Source organism: Harpegnathos saltator, unplaced genomic scaffold (genome assembly GCF_003227715.2).
Source record: "Harpegnathos saltator strain DR-91 unplaced genomic scaffold, Hsal_v8.6 scaffold59, whole genome shotgun sequence".
Classification (NCBI taxonomy): Eukaryota; Metazoa; Arthropoda; class Insecta; order Hymenoptera; family Formicidae; genus Harpegnathos; species Harpegnathos saltator.
In genome coordinates, this window is record NW_020230415.1 from 300,642 (window position 1) to 316,363 (window position 15,722).

Genomic DNA, 15,722 nt, shown 5'->3' on the forward strand with positions numbered 1-15,722 from the left:
ATTAGATGTTTTCTGCGCGGGGACGACAGATCGATCGCGTCGACGCGACGTCGACGAGCGGTCGAATTCGTTTCTGAAATCCGGCTCGAGTTTTATCGTTCCATTGGTGAAGAAAAACAAAAAGCCGGCCAATTCCGGCTAGCGACTGTCGGGCTAACGACGACGTAGAGATTATTTTTGAAGTATTCGGTCGAAGGGACGGCCGTAATTATCTGAGAAAAGCAGCTTTGTAGAATATTGGAGTTGTTATATATTGTCGAGAGATCCTTCTCTCTATGAGGAGAAGCCGAGTTGGCAGAACGAAGTCTCGTAAGCACGACAACGGCCGGCCGGCGAAGTGTTAACATTCGCTGCGTAATGATTGCTAACTGATATTAAAATCCGACTCTGGACGGTAGCGAAGATCGAAGATCCCGAGGATTTTCAAGATCGCTCGGTTTTCTTCAAGAAGTATTAGCGAGAGACCCTCCACGTTGGTATAAGTACGTATCGCGAAAAGAGAAAGAGAAAGAGAAAGAGAGAGAGAGAGAGAGAGAGAGAGAGAGAGAGAGAGAGAGAGAGAGAGGGGGGGAGAGATGCACGGTTTGCAAATTGTGTAAAAACTGCAACAACCGTCGACACGATGCACTTCGATGTCGGGGCGCTCAGCTTTCACCGTCAAAAGCTGCCTGAATTTTCTCGCTCGCCGTCGACACAGCTGTCGTCATCGACGCGATCAAAACGTATCATCGTCATGTCGTAATCTGGACACACATCTGTACAATCCTCCTACTTCTATTTTAGCAGGCGAACGATCGCCTGTGTCTCCGCATGTGTCTCGCTCGCCTCGCTCCGGTCGATAGATCTGATTTTCTGGATCGTTAATTTGCCGTTAATTGCCCGTTCAGCGGCTTTCAAGTGCGCCATGCTCGCCGCGAATCAGCCAACGTGAATTCGAAAATTTACTTCTCACGCCGGACGAGGCGAGTGCAACCTGTTGCACGTCGCGGCTCGTTAGCTCGGCGCTTGCGTCTTGGCAAATTATACGGAAATGTCGATCGAGAAAAGTATATAATAATAATAATAATAATAATGTACGACCTCTCGAATCTCGGAATCGTTCACGTTTCACGCGTTTCTCGCGGACGGCCCGCGTGAATTCGCGTCGGGTGAGTTGCAAGTTGCCGGGGCAGCGCTTGCTGACGAGGCGCGCGTCGACGAATATATTTCAATAATAATTTCCTTTTCTTTTTGCACCTCCTCGCCGCTCAAAGAAATCCACTGTGGTCATAAGGTCGAACGCACACGTGCGCGCATACATGTGCGCGCACATATGCGTCCCCGGAGGTTTTTTATTTCGACAGGCGCGATAAGTATGGCCCGGACTTTTATCGTTCGCAAGTAACACACAGCAATTTTTGCAACTAACTAACAGATACTATTGAGCGATGCGTCGTGCATGCGCAAGGTAATCGCACAACGTTGTCAGTGACGTTGGTTAAGTAATCGTAGGTAAGTCTGTCCTTCGTGCATTATCTTAGCGATAACTCGCGAGCATAGTTTAACGCGAAATAAATGCAAATTCGAGCCCGACTGGAAGAAAAACCAAATATCGGTCGCGTTTTTTCTTCTTTCGTCGTCAAACTTTCTTGACAACGTTAGCTTCGGTTACATTTCGTAGAGTCATCTTGGATGTGCGAATAATTAATCGATAAACCTATCGTCTCCTCCGCGAAATCTCTCAGAGAATTTCCAATTTCCACCGAAACAGTATTCTCTTCTCATTTTTTCCTTCTTTCCTGTTCTTTTCCGACAGAAGGCTCTTGACAAATCGTACACCGTAAGTGAGATTGATTGAGATAACACGATAAATACTGATACTAACAAAAGGGTCTTAAAACAGAGACTCATTATCTAACTTTGCATCATCATCTTATCGATAATTGAACGCTACAGCTATAAAGTAAATTACTGCCGGATGATAAAATGTTTATTGACCGTGAAGAAATATTAAGAAATATTAAGAAAAAACAAAGACGTTACATTGAACGAAAGCTCGGGCGTTGTTTAGTTGTTAACGAGAATTAAAGAATTAAAATCGAAATCGACAAGAAGAGTGAATTTTACAAAATCAAATTGCGCCAGATATTATTCGCACGATATTGAAGGTATGAAAGCGCCCTCTCTTTACGGTCAAATTTAATTTGCGCTGGAACGCTTTGGCGAGCTGAAAAACCAATTGCAAATTCGCTGAAGAATGCGCTCCTGAAACTCGACGCGAAAATCTTACGAAATAGCCGCAGAAGTGCACGCGCGTGCGCGCGAGCGCGATAAGTTGCTTGGTCATCGTTTCGCGCGCGAAAGAATGGCGCGACGGAAGAATCCTGACGTTGTGCGTATTTTTGTTCCGTAACTTCGAGATACGACACACGAATCCGTCACTTGTGATTTCCTTTCTTTCCGCGGTTAGACAGGTAGATGGGCAGTTTTTTTTCTTCGCGTTTCAGAGCGAATGTACCGCAAAGAAAGCGCGAGAGGAGGAAGTTCCCTCTCTCGGCCGTCCCTTCGAATATTTAAAGGCAATCTCGCGAAATCGTTACGTGGCTATTGCAATGCAGTAAGTTGCGACCGAAGTTGCAACAGGAAAAGAAGAAGAAGCAGAAAAGAAAGGAGATCGCTAATAAGTGAAAAATCGAGCACAATCCGCACGAAGTAACGCGCGTTTGCGTTTTGCGTTTCCCCGGGGAATAGCGCGCGAAAGAAGAAGAACGAAGGAGAGGACGAATTACTTAAGCCGCAATTATCGTCAACTTACTTGAGCCTCAGAAACGGTCGCTGCTTTCGCATGCGATTTGCCGATCCGCTCGCGCGCTCCCGAGCCGCGACGCGGCTCGCGAGGAGGAAACACCGCGCTGCAGGGCCATCTGGACGCGTTTACCCGCGGCACCTCTCGTAACTGGTCAGCAGAAGGAAATATGGTCGTCGTCGTCCATGCTTGTTGCGCTGCGTAACGTCTGCGAGGTGTGCGCGGTGCGCGGCTCGAGGAACGACTGTGCGCGTTTCGATAGCTCCACCTTCCACGGCGCGCAAGCGACGCGACCCTTCGGAGCTGGAGGAGCGGCGGAGGGCGAGCGGGGCGGTGTGCACGTAAGGTGACTATTTGTGCGAGGATGCCTCATGTGCACACGTGCAATTTCACGTCGAGGAACACCTCGAACGAACGAACGAACGGACGGACGGACGAACGAACGAACGGACGAACGGACGGGTGGACGGCGGACCCCCGCGAACGAGGGGACGACGACGGCGGGAGAAAACGAAACACATCCGAAAGTCCTTCGGATATATAAGTAAATTTGGGAATGAAAAAGCGCGAAATGTAATATTACGATAAGGTAGCTTCCAACGCGAGGTTCACCGAGGACGAGTTCTCGCCTCCTCGAAGAATTTCTCGTCCTCCTTTACGTGAGCGTGAAGCTGCCGCGAATCGTGCGAAGGCGAAAAGCGCGCCTCGAGAAGTCGCCCGCGGAATTCGAAGGGTGGATAGCTCGCTTGCTCCGCTTTTAATCGCACGTCGGGTCTTGGAGAGAGAGAGAGAGGGGGGGAGAGGGGGAGAGAGGGAAGAAAGAGAGAGAGAGAGAGAGAGAGAGAGAGAGAGAGAGAGAGAGAAAGAGAGAGAGAAAGAGAGAGAGAGAGAGAGAGAGAGAGAGAGAGAGAGAGAGAGAGAGAGAGAGAGAGAGAGAGAGAGAGAGAGAATACACACCGGCATTCCCGGCAGTCCAAATTTCTTGACACTATTACGCTTGCCATGCAAGATTAAAAATCGTAGTTACCGCGCGCTATAGCCAGGATTTCAATATCTGCTCGGATCTGACATTGTCCCTGGGAGGACTCTAATGGTGGATAAAAGCTTCGAATTCGGATTAGCCAAGGAATAGTTGAAGCGTCGAGTCTGAATCCGGATCCTCGACATTGCGAAACTGCTCGGGAAGGTCTCCGATCGAAATCGTTCAATGATTCCCCGGATTTCTATTATTTTTGATCTTTTTGGGAAAAACAGAATATAGTCGCCGTCAAAGTCGGCTAAAGAACGCGAATACAGCGAATACAAGGAAAGCGGAAAAACGACGACGACTGCAACGTGCGTGGCGTTAACGCTGGCGAGACGAAGCGCTCGTTCGTCGTCGGAAGCGCTTCCCAAGTCGGCACAGCGCGTGTAAACCATGGCCGACGTGTCGCTGTTATTAACGCAGGCGTCGGCTGGACACCTTTATCGGCCCCTATGGCAGCGCTCACGCTGCGGGCACAGCTGAAGGAAATGGGAGAGAACACTGGTCGCGCCAAAGCACCGTGTCGGCGGAATTGTCCCCTACGAAGAGCGCGGCAAGGCAGCCGTGTTCCGTCGATCGAACGTACGTGTGGCGAAAAAGGAAAACAATTATAAATACAAATGGCCGATCGCCTGGTCTCGCGCGCGCGCGCGCGCGCGCCGAGTATGATGAATCACGAGCGATAATGCCGGAAAAAGAGTCGATATTATACGCGCGCACGTAACCATCGGCGAGAATTCGTCCCGTCCCCCACTCGCATCTCTTTATGTTTCACGCTTCCAGCGAGCGCGTTTCTCGTGCTTTCTCTTCGTTTCTTTTTGTTTTTAATTCGCCTCTATCCGGCTCTTCCTTCGACGACGGTAATCGGCGTGTCGCGCTGAGTTTCACGGCAGTCCGACGCTTCATTCTCGGCGTATATTACCGTTGGTAATTTGTTTTCGGCAGGGCTACGAAAAATGGCTCGCCTCTGACAAAAGAGCAGCCGAGGAAAGGGCAAAGATGACAAACCGAGGTTGAGGTGTACGATCGAGAACGACTATAGATGGGATAATAATACGCGCGGCAGTATCCTCGCGGGTAGTGTTATGCTAATGCAGCGCTCTAACGATGTTATTGTACCGCTCGTCCCTACGTTCTATGCCTTCTCCTCCTGTCGTTATGGGTGTCTGATGCTCTTGAAAAATACATCCCGCGACGTCGCGAGCTTCCCGAAACACGGGACTTTCCGATTAACAGCGAGATCGCAGGATCTCAACCTTCGCTAGGGTATGCGCGGGTATGCGCGAAGCAAGTACCGAAAATGTCGACAGCGCCGTGTGATTGGAGTAAATTTTCGATCCCGAATACTAAAGACTAAGCAGAAAAAGAACAGAGACAGATGAGAGAACTGATGGGGATTTGACAGGAAAATTGTCCGAAATAATTATCATTACTCAAGTAAGCACAATCGCCTCAAGTTAGACATCAAAGTCAGGTTAAATCAAAGTCAGAAAATATTGATTCATTAATTTAACCCTTTACGCTTACTGGTAACTATAGTTACCAGAAACGCATTTAAGAATTCACAACTTAGTCAAAAAAGGAGATATTTTCGTTTTCTTTGCACCCTTTTATAAAGATGAATTCTTCTTCTAAAAAATGGTATATAGATCGTATGTAGATTCGGTTCAGTCTGTTTTTAGCTCAGTTTTAATGATAACATGTTTTGTCAAATTCCAAGTAGGCATACTTAGCATTGTTACTGACATCTAGAAATGCACTATAAATGAATAGATTGGTATCTGTTATAATTTTATATATTTGGAAGCTTTCTCACATGCAAAATGTGAAATTAAAAGAATACAGAAATTCAAAACGGCGAATCCAATATTGTGGACACGAAAATCAAGAAATCAATCTATTTTCGTGAAACCTGGTGAAACCTACACTTTTTATGCGGCGAAAAATGAAGGGACGATTGACTATCTAAATGGTGGATCTATAAGATATTCTTCTGAAATAGTAAGCTTGATGCTCTGAGTGATAAACTTCACTCACAAATATAGTAAAGTTTCAGCTCAAAAATGTCAGGCTGATTATCAGAGTTATGTCGTATAAATTATCCTTTATTTTTCTCTGCACAGGTTGCTCATTTCGTATATGCTTTTAGGCTCCAAGTCATATTTACCAATAAACAAAAAACAAACGATAAAAAACCAAACTAATGAAACCAACAAACGAAAAGCGGAAACTTCATGTACTCATTTATTCAGAAGGTAGTTTTTCGAAGAATATATAAATTCTGATATTTTTTTTGGTTATCACTACTTACAGTCTCAGTTAAAAAAAACTCAAATTTTATTCTTAAAACACTTATAAAAAAGTCGGGCGTTAAAGGGCGTTAAAATGCTCGGAGGAGGGATCTCTTTGCTGTCTGCCTAGCCGACTTCCCTATGAACCGTTTTGGATCTGTGAGGATATTACGAACTGGTGGACAAGGTCCTCGATCGGAATTACTTTATTTTCTTTTTTCTAAAAAACATCGAAAAACATAATAGAAATTGGACGATTTCGATCGGAGACCGAGTAGTTTCGCAATGTCCAGGATCCGGATTCAGAGCCGATACTTCAGCTATTCCTCGGCTAATTCGAATTCGAAGCCCTTTTATCCGCCATTAGAGTCGTCAGCTATGACGAAGAAGCAATGGTTGCGTTCAGAAAACAAAGCGCTCACTGAGCGATTAGTCTTTACTGTTAGATACTTACCAGTTCAGACCAATAACGTCGACAAATTACTCAACCGTTGTGTTTTATGAACGCAGCCATTGTTAGATCCGCACAAATATTGAAGCCCTGGCTATGACGCGTGGTAACAATGATTTTCAATCTTGCGTGGCGGGCGTAATAGTGTCAAGACTTGATCACTTGTCGGCCTTTGCACTTTGAGCATAGAGGTATCACATGGCAAAGAGAACATGGAATCGCTTTAAGCTTTCGAGAGATAAATGCGCGATATTAAGTGACAAATATATCATGGACGATAATCTGGAGCGGACAACAATAGCCGGACATTGAATATGTATGTATGTGCGTGTATGTATATATATATATATATATATATATGTATATGTATGTATGTATGTATGTATGTATGTATGTATGTATGTATGTATGTATGTATGTATGTATGTATGTATGTATGTATGTATGTATGTATGTATGTATGTATGTATGTATGTATGTATGTATGTATGTATGTATGTATGTATGTATGTATGTATGTATGTATGTATGTATGTATGTATGTATCTATGCATGCATGCATGCATGCATGCATGTATATGATACCACTAACCTTTGCGACTCTTTCGAGAGAAAAACTTTAACTCAGGGAACTTTATCGCGCGAATGGCACTCGCTTGATTTCTGCTGCAAGCTCGCTCGACCTGAATTTATAGCCAACCGATGGAGAATAGTCGTCATAGTCACTATCGTTGCTGAAAACCAAGTCACCCCAACCCGCGTCGCTTATCGTACTTCAGACTGTTATCGGCGAAAATAAAACAGGGTGTAGGGAGTAGAGTATCAATCGAGATCGATCGGCCGAAACGAATTGCGGAACGTCATATCGTCGGCGCAGAAACTGCACACGCGGCGTTCGACGTTGGCGGAATGGTCCAACTCGAATTCATATCAAAATGAAATATTCCCTCCCTCTTCTCCTTCAACTTCGCGGATTCAGGCCCGTAATAATTTAGTTGTCATTTCTGACTTGCCGAAAGTAAGGTACTCAGACTTGAATTCAGGGCGACGATTGTATAACTTACCCGTAGGAGCGAAAGAGTGAAAAGTTCCATTGTTCATTAAATATTTCCATGTTCCTACATAATATACGTAATCGACGCTAAATTCGTCGAGTTCACGTGAAACTCCCCACGTTTTTAAAAAAAGGACACCTAGCCGGCTAGCCAGAGTTAAATGCGAAATCCTTGGTTACAGATATCAAGTCAAACGTATCGTACGCTTCGGCGGATGAACTCAACGCCGAGTTAAAGTCTGAGTCTATCTCATATGGGGCAAGTCTCAAGACACTAATTAACAAGAACAAATTATTAATGCACCTTAAACGTATCCTTAAACGGATCTGTTTCGCTTTCACGCAAAAGCGTACTCAAGAGCAGCCGGCGTTTGCGTTTGCGTTTGCGCTCCAAGGCGGAAATCCTCGATCGTCCTCGAGAGCCGAAATAGGGGGCCTCCCTCTGAAAGCATTCGACGAGAAAACACAAGACCTTTCAACAACGGCCGTCGAGTTTACGCGAAGAATTAACGCAGCGCGCGACCGTCCTGGCATCGTCGTATCACATTATTATGTATGATGTTTTGCGAAATTGCCGTGGACGCAATTTCGTAACGACTGCTTATTACGCGATAGCGTTCGCGTTGAAGGAACGTATCGCCGGCCGACTTTTTGTTCGGAAAAACGAAGGACGGGAGTGCGTAAGGAGCGTCCCTTGGACGATAAACGACGCATTAGGTAATTTTCGATGGATTTCAAGGACTATCAAGTCGCTACACTCGCGCAACATACGTAACAACGCGCGATGCGCGATGCGCGAGTGAGTCATCGCGTCCTTCCACCTTCTGCTTTGCATTTTTTCCGCAAACCTCCGAGGCTCCGGGGAATTGGAAAATCCAAGCGCTCGAGCTCCCTGCGAGACTTTTCCGAAGACGTCGTCGCTCGTTGTCGATCGAACGAGACGGCACGGAAATGCGAGACACTTTGAACGCTTTCCCTCTCAAACCTATTCCCTAAATAGAATGTCAAAATGGAATCTCACTCGAAACGCGAATGAGAAGCGGCGATATTCTCTCACTCGAAGCGGCAATGAGAATGCCGCCGCTGCAGCTTGGAGCAGATTCTCATTTCATTTCATTGAGTGTCTCGATTGATAGGAACAAATGTTAGGTCTAGTGGTTAGTTCTTTCCGATGAAATTTATACAGCTCAAAGCAAAATTTGAAATTGGAATATTTTCCCGCTCTTTTGCGGTTTTAAAGTGTTGGCATTTAACTTTTCGAAATGAAAATATGGTTTGGCACAAAATATGGTTGATGCATATAATCTCAACTAATCAGTAGTACATCGATAAAGAGCATATTCGATACGCGATGCATTTCGCATTTCATTTAAACGAAAACGCTTCAGATGCAGCCAAAAGATTTGTGCTGCTTATAGTGAAAATGTTGTGACCGATCGCACATGCCGAAAGTGGTTTGAACGTTTTCAAAGTGGTGTTTTTTATCTTCACAACCAACCAAAAAGATTTGAAGACGAGTCGCAAAATGTACTGAATGAAAATACGGCATAAACACAATAAAAACTTGCGGCAAAGCTAAAAGTAAGTCAGAAAGCTATTTGCGGTCGTTTACAGCATATGGAAAAAATACAAAAAGAAGGGAAGTGGATTCCACACGTTAACTATTGACAGCAAAAATCGTCAACCGACTACATGCGCCGTCACTTCGCTCGCCAGAGAAAAAAGATTTTTTGCACAAAATTATAACTGGTGATGAAAAATGGATTATGTATGAAAGTTCTGAACGCAAAAATCACGGGTAGACCCTGACTCTGATCAACCGATAACGTCGACAGCAAAAACCAAACGTTTCGGAAAAAAAGTTCTTCTCTGTATATGGTGGAAGTGTTATACTATGAGCTCTTGGAACCGGGTGGAATCATTAAAGCAGTGATTTATCAAGAGCAATCGATACGTTTGTGCGATGCGATTGAAGAAAAAAGGCCGTTTACTAGGCAGCCGTAAAGTCATCCTGCTGCGCGACAATGCAAAACCGCATACAGCAGAAGCCGCAAAGAAAACCATTTTACATTGGGCTGGGAAGTTCTCCTACACGCGGCGTATTCCCCAGACTTGGTTCCATCGGATTTCCGCTTGTTCCGATCGATGCACCACGCATTGTCTGATTACTGTTGATGACGTACGAAATTTCATCGATGACTTAATAGTTTAAAAGCCACCAAGCTTCTATTTTGATTCGCCTAATAAATGGAATAAGGTCGATAATAACGGAGAATATTTCACTCATTAATCTTGTTCTATCGAATTTAAATAAAGATTGAAAGTTGTTGAAAATCGAAAAGAATCAACTGCTACATATTCATCAACCTTATATATTTCAGATCCACTCTTCAATCTCGAGTGAAGATATTCGCTCGACAGTTCGTAGCGGAGAATTTGTTCTGCATGAATTGAAAATCATTCGAATTCGAATGACTGGTCGGTCACTCTACTGAAGTTTTACTCCAAGAAATTGAGAGTTACAACGAGTCCGAGAATGAATCAAAGACAAGCTTCCTCGGCTACATTCGAAACTACATTGAGAAAAGAAGAAGCGTTCGAGCCGCACTGAAAGTAAGTACGTATTGTCTCGCTTGTCTCGATAAATTCGTGAAGGATAATCCCGTCGATTTTGTACGGGGACGAGTTGCACAAGATATTCTTTTCTCGGAGAAATTCGTGACGCGTTTCACTGCGAAGAGCAAGACCGATCCTTTGTTGATCCAAGATACGTAATAAAGCGTAAGAGCGCGCGGTTACCTTCTTATCTGCCATTCTTAGCTAACTCTCCGCGGCCAAGCGAGCGCGTTCCACGCGGCGATACGTTTCAACATTGCCGAAAATTTAAGGCGGTTCAGTCTTAACGAGCGTTATATATTTCAGGCCTTGTAAGCCAGGAACAAGTGTGTTCCGAAATCACGATTTTCTACGTCAATTTTAAATGGAAACTTCTTAACGCGCTGTTATCATCCTTCAAACATTGTACGCTACACTACACGTGTTCCTGCAACACGAAACAACGACGAGAGGCAGCGTACGCGAAGGATGACGGAAGATCATGCTTGAAAACGCTGCTTCGTAGAGTTATAACGATCTGAAAACGCAATCGTCTCGTATCAGCGACAAAATCGCCTGAAATCGCACTTGTTGTGCGCAGCCCGATGTATCTCTTCGCTCTTGCGCGTCGATCAAACCGCCTTTTATTCGACCTCGTCTAATATTCTCTCGTCCATTCTCTAATATTCTGCTCATTTTATTGCTCAATAATACTATTGTTGCATAATAATAATTTATCAGATTCCACCTTTCCGCGCAACAGCATTTCCGCCGTTACGTCGCCTTCCGCGTTCCCGTTATATATATAAAAAAAAAAAGGAAAAAATAAAAAGTAAAGAGAGAGAAATAAAGAAATATAAAGCGACATTTTGAAACGAGGTATCCTGCCGATGTGAAAAGATACTACTACGCGCCGCGAACGCATCGATGAGACCAAAGCTTCTTATCTGGGAACCGATAAAAAAATTACCTTTTTGCTATTAACACAACTACTATCGCGCGCGCTATCTATCCAGGTAATACCAAACGGCTAGCTTTTGTTATCGCGAGCGCATTCGCCGTACACTCCTCGCGTGTACACACTTATATCATCGTTTGCAACTTAATGAGTTACAGTGACAAGCGAGGCGACTTAAAGTTGTTGCATGTGTCCTCCTTATTATTATAATGACGTAACAATAAATTATCGCTGTCACATGTGTAGTGGAAGATGGAGCGGAGAGTTTCATGCGTTAAGAGTTTCGGAAGAGAAGAGGAGGTCTCTCTCTCTCTCTCTCTCTCTCTCTCTCTCTCTCTCTCTCTCTCCTCGGTGGACGTGGTGTATGAAGGTACACGACGACGTCGCTGTGCGGTTTATAGGTCACGTAATCGCGAGCGCGGCTCTTACATTTGTAAAGGTGATAACTTCGGCGTGGAATAACATTCGCGGGAAAAAAAAGAACGCGCTACAAGAGAGCGTTGCGTTTGAACGGAAATGAAACGCCGGGCAATATTCTTTCGGTGCCCGTGATTGTTAACCAATTACCGCGCACGGATATCGCGATATTTATACACATGTTGCGTATAATTAACAATGACGAATTATTATCGGGTGAGATTAAACGTGTGAGAGAGAGAGAGAGAGAGAGAGAGAGAGAGAGGGGGAGAGAGAGAGAGAGAGAGAGGAGAGAGAGAGAGAGAGAGAGAGAGGAGAGAGAGGAGAGAGAGAGAGAGAGAGAGAGAGAGAGAGAGAGAGAGAGAGAGAGAGAGAGAGAGAGAGAGAGAGAGAGAGAGAGAGAGAGAGAGAGAGAGAGAGAGAGAGAGGCGCCATGATTCGCGCCTAATTATGCGAGAGATAATATGTGATGGAACTTTTTTACGTGACCGCAGTAGCGTGCGAATTGTCAAACGTGGAATTGCTGGCTTACCGATTCTTTGGATTTTGCGTTGATCTCGACGACAGCCGTTTGCAGTTCGTAGTTTTGTCGGCGTAGGAGAGAAATCTGTATATAAGAAAAGACCCTTGCACTCTGTTGAATTTGCACTACAAGATATTATCGGGATTATAACTATCGCGATCGATTGATTAATTCCGCTCTTTCTATCTCTTTACTTTTCCTATGTACGTACGTGTATGTGTGTGTTACACAGCGAAGAGTCTATTTGACAGACGTTAATAAATCAACACGGTAATAAAGAGGAACGTATTCGAAAACTGAGAGTACATCGCCCAAGAGATTACGAGATAATCAAATATTTTGTAAAACATTCCGCATAAATTACATATAGCGCGATTCTGTGCAAAATAATGTATAATAATATAACATCGCACAGAAACCCTTTCTGAGGCACAGACTGAATTATAAAACTGCAACTTCGAAGTGATGAAACGTAGCGAGTTTATTTGTTTGTTCAGCGGGAGGCAAAAAGAAACGCGTGTGATTTTAGACGAGGACGTGCCGTAATTCTTGACGAGGTACGAAAAAGATCAGCGCGAGAGATTTCGAGTGGAGATACCGTCGTGAACTAGACGGTTGAGATAATCGTACCTCCGCCTTAAATATTAGGAAGCACAATCAGAAGGAAGTCCGGTGGTACCGTTGTGGGATACAGAACGCACGATGAGCGTTTACATTTGCCGTCCTTATCTCGCGTTTGTATTGCGATAACGGTCCCCACTTTCCGATTCTCGATGCGTTATCTTGTACGACCCCTAGCATGTGCCGCCAAAACCCCTCTCGACTGTTGCTCGCGATAGGAAGTGCCACGTCGTGTAGGTAATTATATAAAACGTCTCACCGCGTTTTGTTCGTTTCTTTCTTTAAAATCTCCCGACGCAAACGTACAATGGATTTCTCCCTTCTTAGAGTCTTGCAGCAGTTTATGCCATTTCGAGATACCTACATGCGATCTGCTCGATGCGATTCAAAGAATTCCAGGTAGTAATATATTAACGGATAAAGTGCACATGTTTGCTTTACACTCGTTCGCGATTATTAGGGAGAACGCGACATCTGTTAAAATAATTTCTAATCACAATGTAACTCCGCGCTTATCAGACCAGCAGACATCTGTGCGTATATCGAATAACTTTTTCAACACAAGGGATATAGTTATTACTGAGAATCATTTAAAAGAAAACTGGATAGTTCTGTGCTTGTCTACTACTGATAAAAAAGTGTCAATATCTGGAATGTAAAAGATCTTTATAATTCTGTTATTAAATGTTTGAGTCTCTCTATCGAAATTACAGACAGATAGACAGACACAGCCACAGCCACAGCCACAGCCACAGCCACAGTCACAGACACACACATAGACACAGACACACACACAGACACAGACACAGACACACACACAAACACGCACACGCGGTTTAATTCATACCGTTCTTGTATAGATATTTCTGATTCTTCAAGATTTCATAATCCGATCAATTGATTATAATGATTACAGTGAAATTAATATGCCAAGCGTAAAAATATATTTGAAATCGATATATATCAATATAATTAATATATAAAAGGATAAAAAATCACACAATTTTTCATACAGATATACTTACTTCGGCATCTTTGGTATTGAGTAAATCTTCCAATTGACTGCATCTCTCATTCGCTTCTTTCAGTGCCTTTGACCGTTCATCTGTAACAAGTAACAATTAGATTAACAATTACCTCTATATGATTATACAATTATGAAATTTTATAAATTATACTTGACAGCATTATATCATATTTAAGATTATAATTCCAAAAAGGTATATCCTTTGATTCTGATAAAATTTAGTGAAAACACTCAATTTCGATTTATTTATGCTAAAACATTAATTAATTAGCAATGAATTATGCTTTATGTGTTTTATATAAATTTCTAAGATATATATAAAGATATCTGTTTCACTGGCTTCTTAACATAAGCAGAATCAAAATTAAGACTAGGATAACTAATCAATAATTTTATTACTGATTTGCAATGTAGAAATTAACTTTTCAACTATTCATGCATGTATGGTTAATTGTTCATAAAGAACCACAGCAGTTTTTATATTAAAACAGAATCAAGTGTGTGGTAGTATTTTTCATTGTCGTTCCATATATAGTCTTGTATGAAAACTTTAAATCTAATTTTGCAAGATTCAGACTAAGTTTGTCATATCTTAAATTGTATTTTTCACAGTATTTTCTAAACAATTAATAGATAAAATCCTTATAGGAACCAAAATGAAAAATGTCGGAGAGAGATCATTAGAAATAATTAAAGAAATTTAAATAATAACATGCATGGGGGGGGGGAGAAATCACATGAAGAAAAAATTCGACAGATAGAGGATTGAAAGTATATATAAACAAATAATAAAATACACTATTATCTGTTACATTCAAACATAAAACTCGACATAATGTATGTTTAAAAAATACATACACTTTTGATCGAGATTGTAACAGTGCCAGTACACATTGCTCTGTGATATTGCACAAGTTATCACCTTTTAACAAATAATTATTTTCAATAAAGTTTCATAAGAATGTACAAAGCAATTTTACATACGAATCGCTAGTCACTCCCGCCAGCTGTTAAATGGTCTCTCGATCGGTAAAGTAGAACAGTCATCTGACAGACGTAACCTATCTTTTTATCGGTCAACTGTGTATTGATAAAAATGCAGACTTGGAATTGTGTTATAACGTGTCAGCATACTTGCACGTACCTACTTCCTCGACGATGCCCTCAGACAGAACATCCTTCGTGAAGTTTGCGATTTGTCCCTTTAAATTAGAGAGGCTAGCCAAACTGTCTCCAAACCACGCCATTTTACACGTTATAATTAGTGTCGCATATATTATTCAATAAATATACGGCCATTTATCATTGGCGATGATCGTTCTACTTATGACACATCGCGACGATGAAACGCACTCATTAAGACTATAGAAATTGGAAAAACATGCCAACACGTACCACGTAGTAACCTTTACTAAACATACAAATGCACAAATCTGTGCATTTGGTCGACGTTCACATGGTCGACAACGTACAACGAAAGTTACTAGACACGTTGCAGGTTACTTTTCGCAACCAATCAAATGTGTTTAAAAATATTCATCGTAAATTTTCCCTTATATAGGGTCTGTTCTTTACTTAGCTACACTGTTGAACTAGTGCAATAAGTGCAATAAGTGAGACATAAAAACATAGAGACAGAAAAAACAGGCCGCGTTCGGCAGAGAAAGCTGCTTACTAAGCGCTTAATGATTATCGTTTCTGATTAGTTCATTCCCCTGGATTTGTTAGAGATCTAAAAGAATACTCCAATCATAGATAATAATCACTAAGCGCTTAGTAAGCAGCTTTTTCTGCTGAACGCGGCCATAGTTGTTTCATTTTAACTTATTGCACTAGTTCAGCAGTGCAGCTATAAAGAACCATAATATACATATATATCTGTTTTATTTGACTACAACTTTAAAGTTCAAAAAAGACGTCTGGCTTAGTCTCGGCTAAATTTTATGGGGATTAGCAAATTTTAATTTGATTTTCGA

The 15,722-nt window shown here is 42.6% G+C and overlaps 1 protein-coding gene and 1 long non-coding RNA gene across 5 annotated transcripts in view; one reads left to right on the forward strand and one right to left on the reverse strand.

Moving 5' to 3' along the window:
• Positions 1-15,170, reverse strand: part of LOC105191617 (thyroid receptor-interacting protein 11) — a 30,681-nt gene extending 15,511 nt beyond the window's left edge. The window contains exons 1-3 of one of the 4 annotated variants that reach the window (XM_011155137.3): positions 14,891-15,170; positions 13,745-13,824; positions 12,108-12,182 (exon numbers count right to left, since the gene is read on the reverse strand). In XM_011155137.3, the coding sequence (XP_011153439.1) occupies positions 12,108-12,182; positions 13,745-13,824; positions 14,891-14,993 (258 nt within the window). In that variant the 5' untranslated portion in view covers positions 14,994-15,170. Of the gene's footprint in view, positions 1-2,794; positions 3,003-12,107; positions 12,183-13,744; positions 13,825-14,890 lie in introns of those variants that run through there. The other 3 variants (XM_011155138.3, XM_011155139.3, XM_025304089.1) reach the window with 3 other exon arrangements.
• Positions 3,028-11,473, forward strand: LOC112589709 (uncharacterized). Its single transcript, XR_003113723.1, has 3 exons — positions 3,028-3,131; positions 9,987-10,218; positions 10,528-11,473. It is a non-coding gene; the product is annotated as an uncharacterized LOC112589709 (long non-coding RNA).
• Positions 15,171-15,722: the final 552 nt, after the last annotated feature.